This window comes from Caenorhabditis elegans, chromosome X, assembly GCF_000002985.6.
Source record: "Caenorhabditis elegans chromosome X".
Taxonomy (NCBI): domain Eukaryota; kingdom Metazoa; phylum Nematoda; class Chromadorea; order Rhabditida; family Rhabditidae; genus Caenorhabditis; species Caenorhabditis elegans.
The window spans coordinates 1,946,175-1,968,206 of NC_003284.9; the positions used below are offsets into that span (position 1 = coordinate 1,946,175).

Consider the following 22,032-nt stretch of genomic DNA (forward strand, 5'->3'; position numbering starts at 1 on the left):
ATTGCTACACAAAAAAATATTAGGTTGGTCAAAAAGTCTTTGCAAAATTTTGAATTTTTTTTGTAAGAAGTATTTATTGAAAGCGAACAAGATTCAATGGGTAATATATTCTCCATTAGTGTCTATGACTTCTTGCCAACGCAACGGAAGTTGAGCAAATCCCTCCGCATAGAACTCCTGAGAGTCAGTAGGAGCCAAGTCCGGTGAATACGGTGGGTGAGGCAAAACTTCGATTCCGAGTGTCTGGAGCTTTTGGCGGGTCTTCAAAGTTGTATGCCATCTTGCGTTGTCATAGAGCAGCAACAATTTTGATCCTCTAGGGTGATGCAATCGATGAGCACGGACCATCTTTTCCAATTGAATAGAGTATAGGCCAGCGTTGATTGTAACGAAGTCTGGAAAAAGCCCTCGGAAAATTACACCCTTACTGTCCCACCAAATTGAGAGAAGCACTTTTTCTCGTGAAGTTTCCCTTTGAGGTCAGGTTTTTGTCGCGGTTTCCTCGACCGGGACCCACTCTTTATTCCTGGTATGGCTAACATACAATACCCATTTATCATTTCCAGTAATGATATCCTTAACCCAGTCCGTTGTTCGTTTCCTAGTGAGCAGCGAAAAAGAGAGGTCACAAAACAACTTTTCTGAGAATCGGACAAATTGTGAGGAACGAGTTGACCGAACTTTGGCACCCTTCCGGATTCGTGGAGATGGTTGATGATGGTTGTGTGGGGACGCTTGAGAGTCGCAGAGATTTCTCGTGACATTGATCTTGGATCATCTTCCAGGGCTCTCGAAATATCCTCATCGATATCCAAACGCGGGCGACCGGATCTTGGTTTATCATCGAGATCGTAGTTCTTTTTCTTGAACTTTTCAAACCAAAACTTCATGGTATTGTAGGAGACAGAGTTATCGCCTAATACTGCACACATATTACGACGAGCTTCGTTGCAACTGTGGCCTTGGAGGAACTCGTACAGAAAAACCCCTCGGAGGGTGTGACTTTCTGCGAGCAAATTCTCGGTCATTTTGAACAGTACCTACAAGTTTTTCAAATGTATTAAGCATGCACAGTACGTACTATACAAATAAAAAAACAGAATTGGAAAAAAATAAATCAACGCTGAGCAATGAAGAAACAAACAAATTTTGCAAAGACTTTTTGACCAACCTAATAGATGATCCTTTTTCTTTTCTTTCAGTTTTCAAACAAATTTTCAAATAATGTCTGATGTTCAAGTTTCTTCCAAATTTCTCAATATGCCTCTCACCATATCTAATCAGATTTTGAAAAAGCTTGGGTTCCTGGAACGGTGAGTTGTTTTGTTTAACTTTTTTTTAGTGCTCCATATGAAACAGGAGTGTGCGGCAAATCTCAAAATTTGCCGAGCTCGGAAAATTCGGCAAAATTGGCAAATTTGCCGTGCCTAACAAACTCCGAAAAAGTGACATTTTTTAAGTTTTTTGGAGCACCAAAACTACTGAATACACACATGGTTCTTTTTGAAATTTGCCGAACTTGGCACACGGCAAATTCGGCAAATTTGCCGCACACCGCTGATATGTAATATACAAAACTGTTCGGAAGTATATTTCAGATTGACTTGCCGTAAAGTGTGTCGAGGTTTGAGAACCGCCGTTAATAAATTTGAATTTAATGTTGGCAAAATCACGTTTAACTTATTTCTAGACAAGGTTTCTATGGAGTTGGAGGAAACCGTAATTTATTATACTTCTGCTGGGAATGGTGATATGAGTAATACAACTGGGATTCACAACCGTCAGGAAACGATTATCAAGGATTATAAAACTATAAAACTAACTAAAACTAAAATAAAACTATTTAAAAATAGCATTCAAGGATTTGGAGATGCTATTGAACACCGATTCAAAAGTAGTGTTTAACAATCATTCACGACTAGATAATATTGAATATTTTATCGATTATTTGAAAAGATCAAAATTTTCAAGCGTGAAAGGAATTTCCCTTCGAATGTTTACATTCAAGGACAGTTGTTCGATTCTCTCTAATTTTGATGCCCACGTGCTAGACAGTATTGAATTGCGGGGAAACGGAAGTATCGAAGATCTTGCTCAATCAGACCAATGAAAAAATGCAAAAACATTTTTATTTCGATGCAATCCGTTCGCAATTAAAAATTTATCAATAGAGCAGTTGTTTCACTTTGAAGAGTTTGATGTAGAAATGGACGTACTTCCAACTGAAAGTGCAATTGTAATCAGAGATGCAAGTAATAATGGTTGCATTCCGTTCTACATTTAATCGTATTACAGAATCTTTTAAGAAAAAGTACCTTCCGGAAGTGTGTAATACATTGCAAAGGGTATAACCAGAAGGAAATAGCGAAAGTATTCAAACCGGAATATGATGGTGGTAATGAGTATGCATTTGAGTATTCGGACAATAACAATTTATTTGAAATCAAATGTATGAGTCGGCAGCACTTTTTCAATTTTTTCGTTGAAAAAAAACGTTAATTTAATTCTGAAAGTATAATAATTTAATAAAGTTGGTTGATACAAAAATTTATTTTTGTTCCTTTTTGTGAAAATTTTCCTCCAAATTACTTCCCACAGATTCTTGCGGCTCAGTTCTAAAAAAAATTGAAGTTCATTGATTGGTGAGTTCATATGTATCATGGCATGTTTAAAGATTCTAGACTCGAAAAAAAACTATGCAAGAGTAGAGAAGTAAATACTCATGCTCCGGTGCTATCTGCAATTCTATGAAAGCAGTTTTCACAGAGTTTTCTTTTTATTCAGTTTCTTATGATTGTAAGTTACAGTCGAACCATCGTTGTGTTCAACAATAGACAGCGCCGGCCAAAAATGTATTATTGTTAGCACAGGATACATATTAGTTTTAGCCACTACTAGAAACTGCAGTACTACTGGAAATGCATCATATACCGTATAATAATTACTTTGAGTACTTCAACAAAAACGTTTTATTTAAAATGAAATTTCACAATCTTTTCACAGAAAAGATAAAAGGGACATAAATACATTTAGTAGATTGTACAAGTGAAATTTCAAATTTGTGAGTTCCATTTGAATATTTGAATTTATATTCTTTACCACCAGTATAGTCCGATTTGAATATTCTCGCAATTTCGATTGGGTTCAAGGTCAATTTGTTGACTGATAAAGTGCACTGTTGGAATGTGCTTCTTCTCATTAGATTCTGCAAGAAAATCAATTATCTGACCAAAAAATCCAAGTACATATAACTTACATCTCTTATTTTAACTGCAAGTTGTGTTGGGAAATCGGTTATTTTGTAGACACAGAAATGTGGAAAATGAAACAGATTTTTAATTATTTCACTGTCAACATTAGAATTTGTAGCTTTGAGGCCAAAATGTTTTGCATTTGTCCACTGGTCCAAATAAGTTATTGGCTCAAATTGTTCTATTGGTTCATTTTGATTCAATTTTATTGATTTCAGTGTTTTATCATCAAAATAAGATAGAAAAGAAACGACATCATTGAATGAGAAATTCCAAATTTCGACTGCATCCACTGGGAAACATTCTTCTGGTTTCAAAAAATCAATAAAAGATTTTATGATCTCTTTTCTATTTTTTGCATAATTATATATTCCTAATGTGGAAACATGCTTCAATAAAAACTTCAAATCCTTGAACCCAACATCCATGAAATTTTCTTCTTCAATTTCAATTGTTCGCTGACCGTAGCTTACAGTCGTACCACCATAAACTGCTCTAATGTAAATGGGAAATCCATTGTCCAAGCACAAGGTGATACTGTGATCATGTAATTCGAAATGAATTGAATCGAAATGAATTCCAAATTTATTGACAGCAGATTTCAAACTGTGGCATACTTTACGCAATCTTAATCTGTAATGAATTGGTGGTTATTTATGTAATTCTGTGTTACAATTTGAAAGGTTCACTCATTTTGAAGTAATCAGCTGGTACCCAAGATTATGTGGTTTCAAACTTTTTTTATGTGACCCTTGTTAAGTCTAGAATATTTTAAAATTGAAAGGTCTAGTAGCCAGTGGTAAAAGTTTTAATACCTACTCCTATGGTTTTCAATTTTTTTTTGAAATTTATTTATTTACAATAAAAAAGTGACAATTACTCAGTTTTTGTCACTCATAATTTTGGAAGTCGAAAACTTTGGAAAAAAATTTCCTACATTTTTATACAGCAATTTTGTTTTAATTATTCGTATTAAAACTTCGTATTAGGGGTCTAAAAATGCTACATTTCTTTGGATTTTCTCAATTGCTCATATTTTTCAGAATTTTGGCAATTTTCCAAAACTTTTCAATTTATTATAATTGAATTTAGACAACATTCCCACTGGCACTACTCCACTAATAATGAATTCAACTCACAAGTCCATGGGCTCTAACTTTCCCATTACTACATTGATCACATCTAGAGGCATATCGAGCAGATTTGAAGACATCACACCTTCGTTTTGCAAATTGGGTCTTTGTTTGAAATTTGATAATTTTAAAAACCGGGTGGCAACAGCCTTCAAGCAATTACCAAACATTTCGAAAGAACAACTGAAAATTAAAAAAAAAACTTTGGGGAGTCGGTATATTGTTTCAAATCGCTAACCAAAAGTTTGGATGAGCAAGTAGAAAAATGTTTGCTCTCTCGGTATTTGTTAATTGAAGAGTGGTTGCAAATGTTTACAGAAAAAAAGTTTGCTCAAGTTTCTCTGTTCTGAAAAAGTTGAGGCTTTCAACGTGAATTTCGATAATGGAATTATTTTAGTTACTATCGTTGATATAGAAAAAGTTGGATTTTTTCATTTTAATATTTTAAGAGTCATCTCAAAGTTTTCAGATTTGTTTTCTTAAAGTTTATTCTCATTAAACTTCAATTTAAAACATATTTAGTAAGTTTCGGACAATGAAAGACAATAACTTTACAAACTATGGAAATCCAGTTCGAACGTTGTAATTTTAAAAAGATTTTTAAGGCCTTGAAAGTGTTTTTAAGTCAGATGTAGTAAACACAAACTTTTTTAGCAAATTAGATTTTCTGCTTGTCAACAACAAAGGTACTTAACTGCCAACTGTCAACTGTCAACTATCAACTGTACATTGCTCCATTGTGATTAAGCCCATACAATGACCAAATGTGCGTTGTTTGAAAACAAAGCAGAAACACCTCCTCCTGGGAAAGACGAGCTTCACGACTAGTATCCGGTCATTTGGTGTTTGAATTTGGACAACTGGTGGTTGTCCTCACATTTATTTTCTAATTCTTTATATCTAATTCTCTATTGGTTTTAAATGATGAGTGATGTAAACTTTTTGTATATATGTATTGACAAATATTTATAGTGGCTAATGATTTTAGATGAGTAAATACAGTACTGGCCAATAAGATATCCACTTTTAGTTTTTTGATGATTTCGCTTTTATTCCGTTAAACTCTAAAACTAAAGATGTTATCAAAAAAAAAGGTCAACTAGTTACATGTAACCCGTGATCAAGACTATGTTTTTTCAAATTTATTAGTTTTAATTAAAAATTAAAAAAATTAAATTTTTAATTAAAAATACAAAAATCATGGCAAAAAATAAAGCGGCCGACATCTCGTGAGTTTATTTTTATAATGATTACTAAAACGACTATAAATCAAAAAAACCTATATTTTTAATGGAAAGGTAGTGGAAGTATCATAATGTTAAATAATTTTTCTATTCTAGTCATATCTGGGAAGCAATTGAGATTACTACACTCCGAGGAGTTGCTTAATCGTAAATTGTCACCTCCAATATAGTGAACGACAATGCTCTTTTAATAAAATATTTAATTGCATAGGGTGCGCAAAAATGATAGATATAGCGAAAAAGGCACTCAAAAGTTTTGGAGAGACCAGCTGCAGACGGGCGACGGATTTATATCTAGATTAATTTAATTACTCGAATGAAAATGCAATTTACAGAAGTATAATTGAATTTTGAAAGTTAAATGAATGGGTGAAAATCTATTTCTAGAACTATCAGCAATTTTCGTCTATCCGCACCCATTTTAACCAACATTACTAAATATTTGCTATTTTTGCAATAGGAATTTCTAGAGTTGGTTGAGAAATTTCTGCAAATTGAAGAGTGATTACACAATTACCCGGAGGCATCATGCAACAGTTTTATTTCAAACAAGACTTTGGTTAGTAATAATCAATAAAATATAGACGTACATTTAGCAAAAACAATAGGAACTGGGAACTGGGTGGGAGGTGTGAAAAATTGTAGAGAAAACCAAAAAAATATGATGTCACTCAATTTACTTCTTTTGCTGATTTGCTGCAGACGATACCGAATGGAGGAAGTTCAAGTAGATGGGATCTTGGAGGAATCTGAAAAAATTCTCTTTTGAACTATTCGAAAATTCTCCACAACTTATCACCCAAATTTAGCAACTTTTTAAATTAAGTTTAGTCAATTTGCAAGAATTGAAGTAAAATTTTTGCCGTAAATCGAAACTGAGGACAGAAATCGGAACCAAAAGCTCATAACAAAAACCGCAATGGTGCCAGAGTGTCCCGTGAAACACATTTATCTAATCACCGTTCACCAAATCTTTACAAAAATTGACTTTTCAACTTACTTCTTGTGCGAATCCTTTGGAAATTTGGTCCCAACATATGCCTGAGCAGTGATGAACACATCTCTCGGGGTGCCACCGTCGTCGTCCACAAAGCAAAATTTATCAAGTAGATCTATCTGAAAATTCCAATCACAAAATTGCTTAGAGACATTTACTATTACTCACCTTTCTTTCACACGTCCAGAACACATAAGTATTGTAAATCATATAAGCTGCGTATTCGTATCCATCCCGTGTCATTTCTGTCCACCGATGTTTAGCGCATGCCAGCCAAAAATCGACATCATCAGCCGACGTCTGTTGTTTCAGAAATTGAACGAAAAGTTTACTGCCGTCTGAAAATTGCAGAATTAAAAAGGAACTTGAAAGCATTTCTTACATTCGCTGGCGGCAAGAGATTCCGGCGATTTCTGCCAACTGAGCACATCCTCTTGAAGTGAGAGTTTTGGAGAGCGGCGGAAAATTGAAACCGGTGATTTCAGTGCATCCCTGATACGAGTTATTGTATTTCTGCAAAAAGGTAAAATTATTGATTTAAAAAAAAAGAGCAATTCTTACCGGTTTTTCCTGATATTTCTCACTGTGATAAAATACAAAATCATCAACGCATCCTTCGTTTTGATCGGACCATTTTCCTCGACAACGCGGTGATCGGGAAACTGTCGATTCCAACATTCGATTCCCGAGGAATGGAAGAAATCCTGGTTGGTAATTTGAGGAAGATTCTGCATCCACGGATCAACGGTGGCCATAGACATTTTGAGAGAGAGAGAGAAGAAGAATGAGCGGTGTTGCGAGAGGTGGGCTGTGTTCAAATGACACGAGAAGGGTGCCCGTTTGCATTGGCGCGCAATTTCTGCATTCCCAGGAGGCATACTTAATTGAGGTCAATGTTTGCAATTGCCAAACAGGAAAAGAAAACGTTAATAGTAGGAGGAGTTTGGGTTTGTAGAAGTTGCATGAACAAAATATGGGTTTTTTCTTATCAGGTTTGCATGAAAGTCTATTAGGGACTGCAATTATAATAAGAGTCCATATTATACCTTTTGATAACTCTATGTGTACGACTGATATAGTTCCACATGTTTTTTAACGAAACACAAATATTGAAAATTGTAGAAGTTTCTAGAAGAGTCTAGAAAAGTTTTTTAACCCCCCCCCCCCCCCCACCACTAATTCTAGTTCAACTGAAAACATAATACTTGACACCACATTTTCTAGTGTAACTGAAAACATCGAAACTAAAAAAGTTACACGAAAAAATAGATTGTTACACGAAAAAATAGATTGTTACACGAAAAAATAGATTGTTACACGAAAAAATAGATTGTTACACGAAAAAATAGATTGTTACACGAAAAAATAGATTGTTACACGAAAAAATAGATTGTTACACGAAAAAATAGATTGTTACACGAAAAAATAGATTGTTACACGAAAAAATAGATTGTTACACGAAAAAATAGATTGTTACACGAAAAATAGATTGTTACACGAAAAATAGATTGTTACACGAAAAATAGATTGCTACACAAAAAAATATTAGGTTGGTCAAAAAGTCTTTGCAAAATTTTGAATTTTTTTTGTAAGAAGTATTTATTGAAAGCGAACAAGATTCAATGGGTAATATATTCTCCATTAGTGTCTATGACTTCTTGCCAACGCAACGGAAGTTGAGCAAATCCCTCCGCATAGAACTCCTGAGAGTCAGTAGGAGCCAAGTCCGGTGAATACGGTGGGTGAGGCAAAACTTCGATTCCGAGTGTCTGGAGCTTTTGGCGGGTCTTCAAAGTTGTATGCCATCTTGCGTTGTCATAGAGCAGCAACAATTTTGATCCTCTAGGGTGATGCAATCGATGAGCACGGACCATCTTTTCCAATTGAATAGAGTATAGGCCAGCGTTGATTGTAACGAAGTCTGGAAAAAGCCCTCGGAAAATTACACCCTTACTGTCCCACCAAATTGAGAGAAGCACTTTTTCTCGTGAAGTTTCCCTTTGAGGTCAGGTTTTTGTCGCGGTTTCCTCGACCGGGACCCACTCTTTATTCCTGGTATGGCTAACATACAATACCCATTTATCATTTCCAGTAATGATATCCTTAACCCAGTCCGTTGTTCGTTTCCTAGTGAGCAGCGAAAAAGAGAGGTCACAAAACAACTTTTCTGAGAATCGGACAAATTGTGAGGAACGAGTTGACCGAACTTTGGCACCCTTCCGGATTCGTGGAGATGGTTGATGATGGTTGTGTGGGGACGCTTGAGAGTCGCAGAGATTTCTCGTGACATTGATCTTGGATCATCTTCCAGGGCTCTCGAAATATCCTCATCGATATCCAAACGCGGGCGACCGGATCTTGGTTTATCATCGAGATCGTAGTTCTTTTTCTTGAACTTTTCAAACCAAAACTTCATGGTATTGTAGGAGACAGAGTTATCGCCTAATACTGCACACATATTACGACGAGCTTCGTTGCAACTGTGGCCTTGGAGGAACTCGTACAGAAAAACCCCTCGGAGGGTGTGACTTTCTGCGAGCAAATTCTCGGTCATTTTGAACAGTACCTACAAGTTTTTCAAATGTATTAAGCATGCACAGTACGTACTATACAAATAAAAAAACAGAATTGGAAAAAAATAAATCAACGCTGAGCAATGAAGAAACAAACAAATTTTGCAAAGACTTTTTGACCAACCTAATAGATGATCCTTTTTCTTTTCTTTCAGTTTTCAAACAAATTTTCAAATAATGTCTGATGTTCAAGTTTCTTCCAAATTTCTCAATATGCCTCTCACCATATCTAATCAGATTTTGAAAAAGCTTGGGTTCCTGGAACGGTGAGTTGTTTTGTTTAACTTTTTTTTAGTGCTCCATATGAAACAGGAGTGTGCGGCAAATCTCAAAATTTGCCGAGCTCGGAAAATTCGGCAAAATTGGCAAATTTGCCGTGCCTAACAAACTCCGAAAAAGTGACATTTTTTAAGTTTTTTGGAGCACCAAAACTACTGAATACACACATGGTTCTTTTTGAAATTTGCCGAACTTGGCACACGGCAAATTCGGCAAATTTGCCGCACACCGCTGATATGTAATATACAAAACTGTTCGGAAGTATATTTCAGATTGACTTGCCGTAAAGTGTGTCGAGGTTTGAGAACCGCCGTTAATAAATTTGAATTTAATGTTGGCAAAATCACGTTTAACTTATTTCTAGACAAGGTTTCTATGGAGTTGGAGGAAACCGTAATTTATTATACTTCTGCTGGGAATGGTGATATGAGTAATACAACTGGGATTCACAACCGTCAGGAAACGATTATCAAGGATTATAAAACTATAAAACTAACTAAAACTAAAATAAAACTATTTAAAAATAGCATTCAAGGATTTGGAGATGCTATTGAACACCGATTCAAAAGTAGTGTTTAACAATCATTCACGACTAGATAATATTGAATATTTTATCGATTATTTGAAAAGATCAAAATTTTCAAGCGTGAAAGGAATTTCCCTTCGAATGTTTACATTCAAGGACAGTTGTTCGATTCTCTCTAATTTTGATGCCCACGTGCTAGACAGTATTGAATTGCGGGGAAACGGAAGTATCGAAGATCTTGCTCAATCAGACCAATGAAAAAATGCAAAAACATTTTTATTTCGATGCAATCCGTTCGCAATTAAAAATTTATCAATAGAGCAGTTGTTTCACTTTGAAGAGTTTGATGTAGAAATGGACGTACTTCCAACTGAAAGTGCAATTGTAATCAGAGATGCAAGTAATAATGGTTGCATTCCGTTCTACATTTAATCGTATTACAGAATCTTTTAAGAAAAAGTACCTTCCGGAAGTGTGTAATACATTGCAAAGGGTATAACCAGAAGGAAATAGCGAAAGTATTCAAACCGGAATATGATGGTGGTAATGAGTATGCATTTGAGTATTCGGACAATAACAATTTATTTGAAATCAAATGTATGAGTCGGCAGCACTTTTTCAATTTTTTCGTTGAAAAAAAACGTTAATTTAATTCTGAAAGTATAATAATTTAATAAAGTTGGTTGATACAAAAATTTATTTTTGTTCCTTTTTGTGAAAATTTTCCTCCAAATTACTTCCCACAGATTCTTGCGGCTCAGTTCTAAAAAAAATTGAAGTTCATTGATTGGTGAGTTCATATGTATCATGGCATGTTTAAAGATTCTAGACTCGAAAAAAAACTATGCAAGAGTAGAGAAGTAAATACTCATGCTCCGGTGCTATCTGCAATTCTATGAAAGCAGTTTTCACAGAGTTTTCTTTTTATTCAGTTTCTTATGATTGTAAGTTACAGTCGAACCATCGTTGTGTTCAACAATAGACAGCGCCGGCCAAAAATGTATTATTGTTAGCACAGGATACATATTAGTTTTAGCCACTACCATCACATGCAGAGCATGAATTCGTTAAATAGGTGTAGTCGAATTGTTTTTATTGCTTTATTAGATGTCTGAAAACCACAAATTTCATAATGAAACTTCTTGAAAACATCTCAAAAAAAGTTATACCGGCTTGAAAAAATGACCTGATATTATTCAAAATTTGACCAACTTGTCAATATCACAGCCGCTGGAAACTAACTTTTTTGAAATCACCGACAAAATATTGGTATACAAGTTATTTTTAAACTAGATTTAGGTAGATTTGAGGTCGATGGACGACCAGATTTGATTAAGATTTTGATAAAAAATTAGTTGGTCCACACTTTCTTATATCTGATCACCTTTTTGTTAATTTTGTTTCAGAATTACCATGCTTCAAGTAGGCGGATTATTTATTGAACACTTAATTAAATATGAAAAAATTATACACTGTGTAGAATTTAAGAATAGAAACTAGAATAATATTTTTAAAAAACGGTTTGACTATCGTAGAAAATTGTACATAGATCAATAATCAGTCCAGTCCTTTCTCCGAACCGTGACGGGTTCGATCTGAAATTTAGATTTTTTTTTTGAAAAAGGAGTATCCTTAGTTGAGAACGCAAATGATTGTAGGCGCGCGGAAACTTAAATTAAAATGATGTAAAAAATTCTAAAGCTGTGTATCTCAAACAATATTTATCAAACAATATTCGACATACAAAATATTGTTCATAACTGTGCCTTTTTGTTTTTAAATGTTTTAATTATTGACAAGAGCCTTGGTAAGAATAAAGCAGCCGACATCTCGTTAGCCAATTTTTGATGATTGCTACTAACTTGACTGATATTAAAAAACCAGATATTTAGTCAAAAGTCAGGTTAGTCAGTTAAAAAATGTTTTTGTTTTTTTGCGCATAATTTGTAAAAAAAACTAATGTAGAAATAATATTTTATCTGTTTTTAACCGAAAAATAAAATTTAAAAATAAAATCTACCGCCCTACAACTTCCCCATTTCACCTTATTTTTTTCATGACGGTTTTAGGAAAAATTGGTATATGCAAATAATGAAACATAATGATCCTTCTAATTAAAAATGTGATTTTTGGTTTACATCATTATCAAAAATGGACTCACGAGATGTCGGCTGCTTAATTTTTTACCATAATTTCTGTGAAGAACAGAAACTTGTGAAAGCGAGAAGACAGACATATGGAATATAATTTCTTAGTCAAAAATTTTTTGATAGCTTTCCTAGTTTCTGAGTTTTACTGATTTAAAAAATCGAGCCCTATTTTTAGATAATTCTCCCAATCACATATTCAAATATAAAATATAAATTACCTCTCTCTCACTTTTTTTTTTGAATCGAGCTGTCGGTTACGTGTGGTGTTGTCTGAAATTTTTAAAGTTTTTTATTTGAAATTTTCAATTTAATCCCTTACCTTCCAGATTTGAAAAGATAGTTCACTTGATCAAGGATGTTGTTGACTGCCAAGTACATGTAAGGCAGCCTGGTTTCATAGCTGGGTCTCCTTAAACTGATATTGATTGTTGGGTGTCTGGGGCTTCATCGTCCGATATTGGCTCGCATTTTATGTTCGCATGACGATACTGCGGGATTTTAGAATTTTTTTCAAACGTTTCCTTAATCCATTTCAATGTCTTGGCCATTCCAGTTTTGTCCAGCTTCAACGTTCCAAACTGTTGCACATTCTAGAGTTTGAAGTATCGACTTGATGGGAATCTGGAAAAATATCGATAGTTTCATTTTGAAAATAGGTCCATCTTATTTCCCATGGTAAAAAATATGTACTATTAGGTCGGCAACTAATTATCTAATACTATCTAAATGTTTATTAACTATACAATTTTTGAAAAAGCACAATCGGGTTAAGACTCTTAACATAAAAATTCTAACGGTCCACTCGAAAAATACGTCAATAAGGTTTTGTTCAGCACATCAGAATAACTAGCTAATAAGTTGATAAAATAATAATTTTGGAGTATCAAATTAATTACCTCTTGTCGTTGCAGAAATCCAAAATTTGAAATAAAATTAGCAAAAATAGAAAAAAGGGCACCACACAAGCGCCCATTGAATACGAATGACACGGAAAGTAACCAGCTAGGCTTTCTACTGCATAAGCGAGAGATCGAATTGTTCGTAGAGACGTTGACCGTGCTGCGTCTCTGTGGGAGTACGCGTTTTTCAAATGTTTATGGAGATGAACTGTTTAGAATATCTTTGGTGGAATAATGTTTATGGTTTATTATGATTTACTATATACAAAGCGATGTATCGTTCTGTCCCTATGCAACTTGACCTGTTCATCTCAGAGGGATACTGTAGAGATGCTGTAAGTTTACGGTAGGGTTTCTGTATTTCCGAAAAATATGAGTTATTATCTTTTGAAGAGGCATTGTGTTGGGATTTGGTAGGGGATAATTTCAAGGTGCTGTAGTAGAACTGCAAGGGTACTGTAAAATACGGTTACTTTACTGTTACTGTAGATGTAGATGTAGACGTAGACGTAGATGTGTTACTGTAGGGTTACTGTAGGGTTACTGTAGACTGGCAAAAATTGAGTGTTCACCTTTGTATTAGGAGTGGGCAGGAAATAATTGCAAAATACTGTAATGCTACTGTGGAGTTACTGAAGTTCGGGGAAATTTGAGTTATTAGGTTTTGATTAGGTATTTCAATTTTCTTCTCCCCAATGAATAATTACCATGTTTTTTATGAAAGCCCTGGCTGGTAAATTAGTATACGATTTACAAAGTATGATAAATGTGCTTGTTAAATAGCCGTTGTGGTTTCAAAACCAACAATTGCCGGAATTACCGATTGGCGGGAATAAAAATTGGCAAAAATACAAATTTGATTTTTTTTTTGTAGATTTAGGAGCATAAACATGCATTTTGATAAACAATGTTCTATGATTTAATCCTTTGAGAAATCACCGTTTTCATTGAAAAAAAGACTAACTGAATAATAAAAAAACAAGGTTGCCAAAAATGTCCGGTAATCGGCAATTTCTGGCAGTTTCCGCAATTTTGGCAATTTCTGGAATTGCTGCTGGTCGGAAATTTTCAAAACCGGCACTTGCCGAAATTGCCGATTGCCGGAAAGTTTCAATTGCCTGTGATCTGAAAAACGAGTAAAGCTGAGTGTTTATTTTTAGTCAATGTTTTGAAGTAACATTGCAGAAAACCTTTTCTGGTGCAATTGAGAAAATCTTTATGGTAGACATTTTTATTTATGTTTTTGGTTTTAGTACGTAATTAATTTCTTTGATTTATTGTTGGTTTTTCGATACTTCCAACATACTGTATGAACTATTTTTGTAAGAAATTTGTAGCAATCCCGTTTAATAAATTAATTTCGCGTATTTGAACTAGTTCGAGCGAAAATATTTGTTTTTGGTCAATTTTCTCGAAAAATTTTTGATAAAGTAAGGAAAATTTTTTTAAATTTCAATTTAGATGAAATTTGTAAAAAAAAAGATTCATATTACTTTTTCAATATTAAAAAATTAAATTAAAATCTACCATAGAATTTTGAAAATTTTGCGTTTTTCAGTTGAAACAGTAGTCTTGAATATGCCAACTGTAATATCTCACCAACACAAAACACAATATTTTTTTTGAAAAAAAAACCAAAGACATTTTCAAAAATTTAACTTTCAAAAAAAAAATGTTTAAAATTTAATGTTCCTTATTATGTTCTGGTCAAGTTCTAAAGTTACTCCAGATTAGGCCGGCAGTACCCATTCACAGACAGTGTTACACTCTTTGGCACCCTGCCAATACTGACCCAACACCGAGAACACTAGTGTGTCGACGCAGTCGTGAAGAGGAAAAACATTATCTGTTCGAGGAAAAACGGCACTCTCTCTTACTGCAAAGGTGAGAGACGCAGACGTAAAACGCTTGTGGCATAGCCGTCGCGTTCCGTTTGTCTTATTTGTCTTATTTTTCTTCTTTTTCTTCTTTTGATTTTTAAAAGTTTTTAGTTTAATACAGAAAAGACAGTGCAAAATTGATTATGATCTCTTAAATGTAATCTCAACTTATTTTCGTTTTTATTTCAAGTTCAGACAATAGTTTTAAACATCATCAAAATTTGAATTTAACGTTTATTTTTCTAATTCCAACGTCTTCCATAAATTGACATGATAACCTCTAATAGTTTTTTGCTGCTCCATATTGAATATTTGCCTAAATTTCTTTTTTGGCACGCTGCCAACACCAACCAATTCTTCGAGAGCGCCAGCAGTCCGCATAGACCCAGACACAGATAGAAAAGTGGTGTGTTTCGTTGTTGAGGTACTAGATAGCTGCATGTTTTGCGGTCGAGAGACAGAGAACGCTAGGTGAGATAAAACGTCGTGTGTGGTCTTGAGAAAGTCAAAGGGGTGGTTTATTTTAAGCGAATCATTACAATTGACTTGGAGAGTTAGCATTAAATTTTATTTTTGTTCAGCTGGATTAAAAAAAAAATTTAAACATTTTGTATGGGTCATTGTCCCATTTTTGAAGTTTTCCAAAATAAAACTCAAACTTCAATAATTGTTATCCCTTTTTTTAATTTTCTCAAAAAATAGCCGAACAAATTCGTCAATTTTTTTCTTTCCCAAAACTTGTCGTGTGTGGTCCTAACTGGGAGGTATGCCAGGTTGAGCACAATTTCGGTCAAAAATGGTTTTCACTAATTTTTTATACGAAATAACATGTTTTCCCAACTAATTCCCAATTGATTCCAAAAATCGTCGTGTGGGGTCCCAACTTCTTCACAAAAATTGTCGTGTGTAGTCCTAACTCCTTCACAAAAATCATCGTGTGTGGTCCAATCTCCTTCCCTGCCCATTTCATCTTCCCCAAAAAAAAAGCCTATATTTTTTGACGCACATCCCGCAGAGACACAGACACCAGAACGACTGTGACGAAAATGTCAATTTTTAAAAAATCTGTTCAGTAATTTTGCTATTCTGAATTATAGTTTTTGGATGCTTTTGAAATTTTAATTCAAATAATTTTCTGCGTGTGTCGCGGAGCCACGGCGATAGCTGGCGTTCCTTTTATTCTTTTCCTCGTGACTTGTGTGGTTTTGGTTTTTGAATTTAAGTTTTGCATACCTTTTTGAAGGGAAAAAGCTAGCCATACAAGCTTTCTCCATAGTTAATTCCAATCAAAAGTAGTTTATGTGCCTACTAAAATGTAAAAATTCTCTGCAAAATACCATATCTAATTCATTACCTATCTCTAGTTTGCTCTTAAATGTTGATCACTCTATTGCAATTTTCCTATTGGTACCTTAACATCGCACTTCTTCACATCAACTGCTAACTATTCAATCGATTTATTACAGGTTCGACCGGCTAGCCATGGAACGTTACGCGAATCCTAAAAGGGAAGTAGTCCTGGATGCCACGGTGAGTATTTTTTTAGTCTAACAACCAACTGCTGAAAAATCGTAGCTTGAATCGTTTCGTTTGACCAAAAAAATTCTAACTGGCATAGTTCATCCTACCCGTGTGTTGATATGAACTTTAGAACTATAAAATGAATTAAGCGAAGTTTTAGTTAACATATAAACTTTGGTCGGAATATTAACTTTTCTTTAAATTAGTATCTTGCTATAAGGGAGCATATGGTTGTAGAATTGCAAAAAATAACTATTTTTTCAGATCCCGTTAATGCAAATCTTCTGGGGCGAACATGACCTTGGGTTAACCCCTCGACAGACTGATCTTAAAGTGAAGAAGTCTCTCATTGACGATATGATATATATGGAATGGATTATGGAAATCCCAAACTGTTCTGGAGAATTAGTCACTGCAAGATTTCCGGTACATCACTTCATCCGATGCCTGGTAAGACTTTGCCCAACCTGTAACAAAAAATGCTTTACTATTTCTCTTTCCAGATGACTTCACGCAACGACACCGCCAAAGCGCCAGTTGCACTGATTCTCGAGTTGGCTGAAAGTGGACATGACGCAATGAAAAAGTTGATTCCGGACGTTGTGGCAAAGGTGGCCGACGTTCATGCAAAAAGAGGAAAAGATTTCCCGGGTTTGATGTTTTTCGTGTTGGATCCGTCGATCATGTTTCTCTTCGAAAGTGGATACTGTCTCTACACGGATAGTTATGTGGGACTGTCGAACCTCTTTCACGAGACCGTAAGTTTATTCATTTGATAAACTGAAACATATTCATGGATACATTTAGTCAAAGATTAGGTGTTCTAAAGAGTTTAAAGAAAAAACTAGAAACCAGAATTTTTGGATTCACATTAATCTTGAGCAGAGAAATAGCGTAGACTAGGATACTAGATCAAGATATATTTATTTTATTCACCCTCAGTTTTACGGTACTTTTTTGAGTTGTTCAACCACTTATAACTCAAATGCTATAAGGGTCTGGTTTAGATAATAATTTCTAAATGGCTCACAACTTTGAAACTAGGTGATATAGTGAAACAAAGTTTAATGATGAAACAATCTCTACCAAGTTTTCTCCATTGTGCAGTTGGCAGTTTTGTCACAAAGTAATCAGAAAAAGTTATGAAAAACATTTAACATGCACAAGAAAATCAGAATTAGAATTTTCATGAACTTTTTGCTTCATTCTCTGGTAAAATATGGGCAGAATATTGATCCAGTTTTCTTTTAATTTCACCGAGAAACTCTTTTAATTTTCAGTTCGCGAATCAGTGGGCTAAGCACAACATGAATCGAGGAGAAGATCTGGACGAGGGTGGGGACCCGTGGAGACGACAATACGATACCATGGGTAATAATTCAATCTAAAAATAAAAAAAAGAAATGATTTTGGGCAATTTAGTTGTGTTTCCCAAGAGTTTTGTAGTCAGAAATAATTTGTTGTCTGGTAGCTTGCTGTTTCCAAACATTTACTCAGAAAATTTTAAGAAAAAAAATTGGCTAAGGGTCACAGAACTATTTCTAAGCCTATTGAACTGTAAAAAGTATCAAAATTGAAAATCAGCTTCTGCATTTTTCATTTTACAATCTTTTCAGAGTTCATCTCCGCTGCAGCTTTCATGACACAATTCAAAGCTTATGGATTGAGAAACACCGAATCTGAATTGATCTCTAGTGACAAAAGGAAATCGAATATTCGTGTGTTCCTTCCACGCAGAGAGGTCGTAAAGAAACGTAGGTCTTTTAGTAACGATCTCTAAAAATCTGAAAATCCGATTTTCCAGCAAAACGCATCCATCACATGACACGAAAGCTTCTGGATAAAGCTGGAGAAGGTCTTGACGGGACTGTTGATGATGAGCAGTTGGATGAATCGGCTGAGCTGGACAACTCGTTTAATGAGGAGAGAGCCGAAGCAGCTGGAGACGAAGCCGCAGAAGCTCCAGAGCAAGAGCTTGCTCAAGAAGCTCTCGAAGCAGCTGATCCTGATGAGCCATCTACATCCACGGCGAGAATCATCAAGAGACGAGCCAGAAAGTCGGTGCCTGCAGCAGCTGAAGAGCCGTCTACTTCTGGAACTACATTTCGTGCAAAGAGAACTCGCCATGGTGAGGTTTTGTTGAAAATGTGGCACTGATTTTGATCTGAAAATGTCAATTATAAACTATCGAAAATGTCGCTCGTTTCAAAACGTTGTATTTTCTCTAGTATGCTCAAATATCGATGCTCTTTGTATCTTAAATCTGCGTTACTAAGTCAAGGCACACTTTTTGTTGAAAAATCATTTAAAATGTGAAAGAAAACACCATAAAATGTATATTTTTCGTGCTGTCGTCAGCTAAAATGCCAGGTACGCAAACAACAAATTTGACGCCACATTGCACAGGCATGGGTCGGTTTTGCAATTGAGAGACGCAGACGGAAAACCCTTGGAAAAAAACGTTGCGTGTGTTCATGAAAAACACTGAGAAATTATCGAATTTGCTGTTACATTTTAGAACGGCAATATCAAAATATTGTTCCGTTATTCAAATGTTTGGAAAATTGCGGTCATGCTTTTTATTTTGTAATTGTTGAAAATTTTGAAAACCCCATTCATTTTAAATTGAGAATTTGAGGAAAATGTTGGGCTTAACAAACCTACTCTGCAGGTTTTTGGCAATTCAAAAAATTGCTGTTTATAGAATTTCAGACTTTGACTACTTGCTCGTATGGGAGTCGGAGTCGCGCAAAAAAATGTACTTAATAGCTGAAAAATCATTAAATTAATCATCAGAAACTCAAAATACTGAACCAAAACCCGTCACACATTTTGGTGGAAAAAATGAATGAAAACCGTATTGAAAAATATTTTTGGAGCAGGCATATTGCAAAAAATACCATGACAAAATTTGAAAGGGATTTAATTTTTTTGAAAAAAAAATAGTGAAAAGATCTTCCGCTTTCAAACCGATTAATTTTCAGAGCCAACCACTGTCTACACTGCTTCACCAATCAAGTCCAGAACCAAGAGAAAGTAAATTCTTCGTCAACTGTGAAAATTGCCAATAATTTATTCAAATATCCCCAAATCATCAACAAATATCCACATTTATATGCATTAATTGAATTTGAAACTTTTAAATTGCTCCCCATGATTGTTGTCTCGTCATAGAATTCATCTAGTTGTCATGTAGAACATTTAGAAAAAATGAGTTGACGTACAAAATGTACTGTTTTTTTTACCACCTTTTCCCCTCTACTTCCCTTCTGTCAAATTGCTTTATTTTTGGTCTTCCCTTCATCTGATAACTTATTCTTGGTGTCCAAGGTTTTTCCTCGCAACTTGCCTTTGATTTAACTTTTTCAACTTCTTTTACTCCAATTTCTCTATTTTTTGCTTTTTGAATTTTTGTGAGTCTTTAAAATTGTATGGTATGCCTCACTTTCGCCCGTTTTCTGATTCCACTCCATTTAATTTTACTTGTTTTTTCTGAAAAGATTGGCTATAAAAAGAGCCTTTCTAGTTATGATTTATTAATAATGAACTATTGTAATTGGGAATGTATTGCTTAAAACATACTCGGAGTTTGGAGAAAAATGGTCATGCCTGGCCAAAACTCCAACAGCTGTGACACAAAAAGTGAGCAAAACTCGAGAATTTCGCGGAAATTATCGTGATTGTTTCGAAATTTTGAACCGACATAAAATATTTTCGGAACGTTTTTGGGAAATATCATTACGCAATTTATTCATTTTGCCGGGTTGGAGGCAAATTTCGGGCAGGTATAGAATTAACCTTGTAAGCTAATCGAAGCAGAAAATAAGAGAAAACCGAGTAAATCCGGACAAAATTAACGAATTACGTAATGAAAATTTTCAAAAATGTTCCAAAAATTTTTATGACGGTGCGAAACTTCAAAAAAAAATCGCGCTATTTTTAGCTAAAATCTCGAATTTTGCCCATTTTTCTGGGTCACAACTGTTGGTTTCTTTAAAAAAATATATCTCAAATATGTTTCAAGTGTTTCAAATGTTCACATACACACATACATACAGTGCCGGCCATAATTCTATCCAATGTTCGATTTTTGATAAATTTACAAATTTTTCAAACGAGCACAACTTAAAAACTGGGCATGCTATCGAAAAAAGTTCAACTAATGAAGTATTGCCCATAATTAAGACTATTTGTATTTAATTTTTTAAATTGTTTACCAGTTTCATGGCAAGAAATACAGCGTCCGACATCTCGTGAGCCCATTTTTGACAACTTTTACTGATTCGCCCGTATCTCGAAAACTAATTTTTTTCTGGAAATGTTGTTAAAGTAGAATAATCTTCATACTACTTGCTTGTATATATTAACTTTGTTCTTAACTTTGTTCTGAAAAACTTAGCAAAAAGGTTATGAGAGATTAAACTTGAATTGTGTACGACCACACCTAGAGCATTTCTCGCAAGTGATGAATTTTTTCCCTAAAAGTTGATGTCGTGTTTGAATATAGCTTAATTGTAATTTTACATTTGTAGTTATTAAAAAATGCTCGAAAAAAGTATATTCAAAGTAAGTAACCTGATTTTTGGTTGTAGAGCATGAGCCGTGCCAAGTGAGAGACAAGTTTGCACTTCCATAACTTTTTGCTGAATTTTTCAGAACAAAGTTAATAAACAAAAATGATGACAAGTAGTATTAAAATTATGTTACTTCAGCAACATTTCCAGAAAAAAAATTAGTTTTCGAGATACGGGCGAATGTGTAAAAGTTGTCAAAAACAGGCTCACGAGATGTCGGTCGCTGTATTTCTTGTCATGATGCTGGTAAACAACTTAAACAATTGAATACAAGTAGTCGTAATTATGAGCAACACTTCATTGATTGAACTTTTTTCGATAGCATGCCCAGTTTTTAAGTTGTGCTCGTTTGAAAAATTTGTAAATTTATCAAAAATCGAACATTGGATAGAATTATGGCCGATACTGTATATCCAGTCATATTTGGAAATATGAGTATTAATGTTCTTTCCTAAATTTCAGTTTGTTTAATCTAAATTCACACATTCAGAAAAATTCTAACGCTGACTTTGAGTGAGTTTTCGACGGAATTTTATCATTTGTCAGCATTTTCTCAGATAAATCTCATAATTCAAAATATTTATTTGTGATAGTTCTTTTCAAAACACATTTCACCCCTGCACTGGATTTTTCGGAGAGTCAACCGGGTATTTGTACGTTTCAAAACTCTTCAGCTGCTCTATTTATGAGCACATAAATAGTCTGAAAACGAACGTGCCTAAAAAACATAAAAACGATAACTTATTTCAGAGCTTAATGTAACGTCATTCAAATTTTTGCGCAATCTATTTATATCTAAACTAACATGAGGAACTTTCCCACACACACCGTGAAGAAAAAGTAGACCTAAAATAGCTTTTGAGCCATTCAGCTTCTGACTGTTCAAAATTGAAAAAAAATATATATTTGATAATTTGAGGATAAACTTGCTCACGCTAGTGGAATATCATAAATTCTTAAAATTTCAAAGCAAAAAAGGCAGAAAATTTAGTTCGTGTGGTTTTC

The 22,032-nt window shown here is 34.5% G+C and overlaps 3 protein-coding genes, 1 non-coding gene and 1 pseudogene across 5 annotated transcripts; 2 read left to right on the forward strand and 3 right to left on the reverse strand.

Moving 5' to 3' along the window:
• Window positions 1-2,986: 2,986 nt before the first annotated feature.
• fbxa-41 (F-box domain-containing protein) lies at window positions 2,987-4,554 on the reverse strand (the record flags this gene model as incomplete). The annotated part of the gene is made up of 3 exons (NM_075957.2): window positions 2,987-3,205; window positions 3,257-3,884; window positions 4,391-4,554. 3 exons carry the CDS (start codon window positions 4,552-4,554, stop codon window positions 2,987-2,989), a joined length of 1,011 nt encoding a protein of 336 aa, NP_508358.2.
• A 1,750-nt stretch (window positions 4,555-6,304) lies between these two features.
• rgs-8.1 (RGS domain-containing protein) lies at window positions 6,305-7,386 on the reverse strand (the record flags this gene model as incomplete). Its single annotated transcript, NM_075958.3, has 5 exons — window positions 6,305-6,377; window positions 6,629-6,744; window positions 6,794-6,963; window positions 7,008-7,138; window positions 7,187-7,386. The coding sequence occupies 5 exons, from the start codon at window positions 7,384-7,386 to the stop codon at window positions 6,305-6,307; spliced, it is 690 nt and encodes a 229-aa protein (NP_508359.1).
• Window positions 7,387-9,750: 2,364 nt separating this feature from the next.
• fbxa-17 lies at window positions 9,751-10,652 on the forward strand (annotated as a pseudogene). Its single transcript has 3 exons — window positions 9,751-9,870; window positions 10,013-10,195; window positions 10,447-10,652. Coding segments are annotated over exons 1-3 (509 nt in total).
• A 3,945-nt stretch (window positions 10,653-14,597) lies between these two features.
• 21ur-14662 lies at window positions 14,598-14,618 on the reverse strand. The gene has a single exon (NR_070428.1).
• A 1,780-nt stretch (window positions 14,619-16,398) lies between these two features.
• F52D2.7 (uncharacterized protein) lies at window positions 16,399-20,014 on the forward strand. The gene is made up of 7 exons (NM_075961.7): window positions 16,399-16,462; window positions 16,718-16,903; window positions 16,957-17,211; window positions 17,734-17,824; window positions 18,070-18,207; window positions 18,258-18,581; window positions 19,438-20,014. Exons 1-7 carry the CDS (start codon window positions 16,415-16,417, stop codon window positions 19,491-19,493), a joined length of 1,098 nt encoding a protein of 365 aa, NP_508362.1. The 5' UTR covers window positions 16,399-16,414; the 3' UTR covers window positions 19,494-20,014.
• The last annotated feature ends 2,018 nt before the right edge of the window (window positions 20,015-22,032 follow it).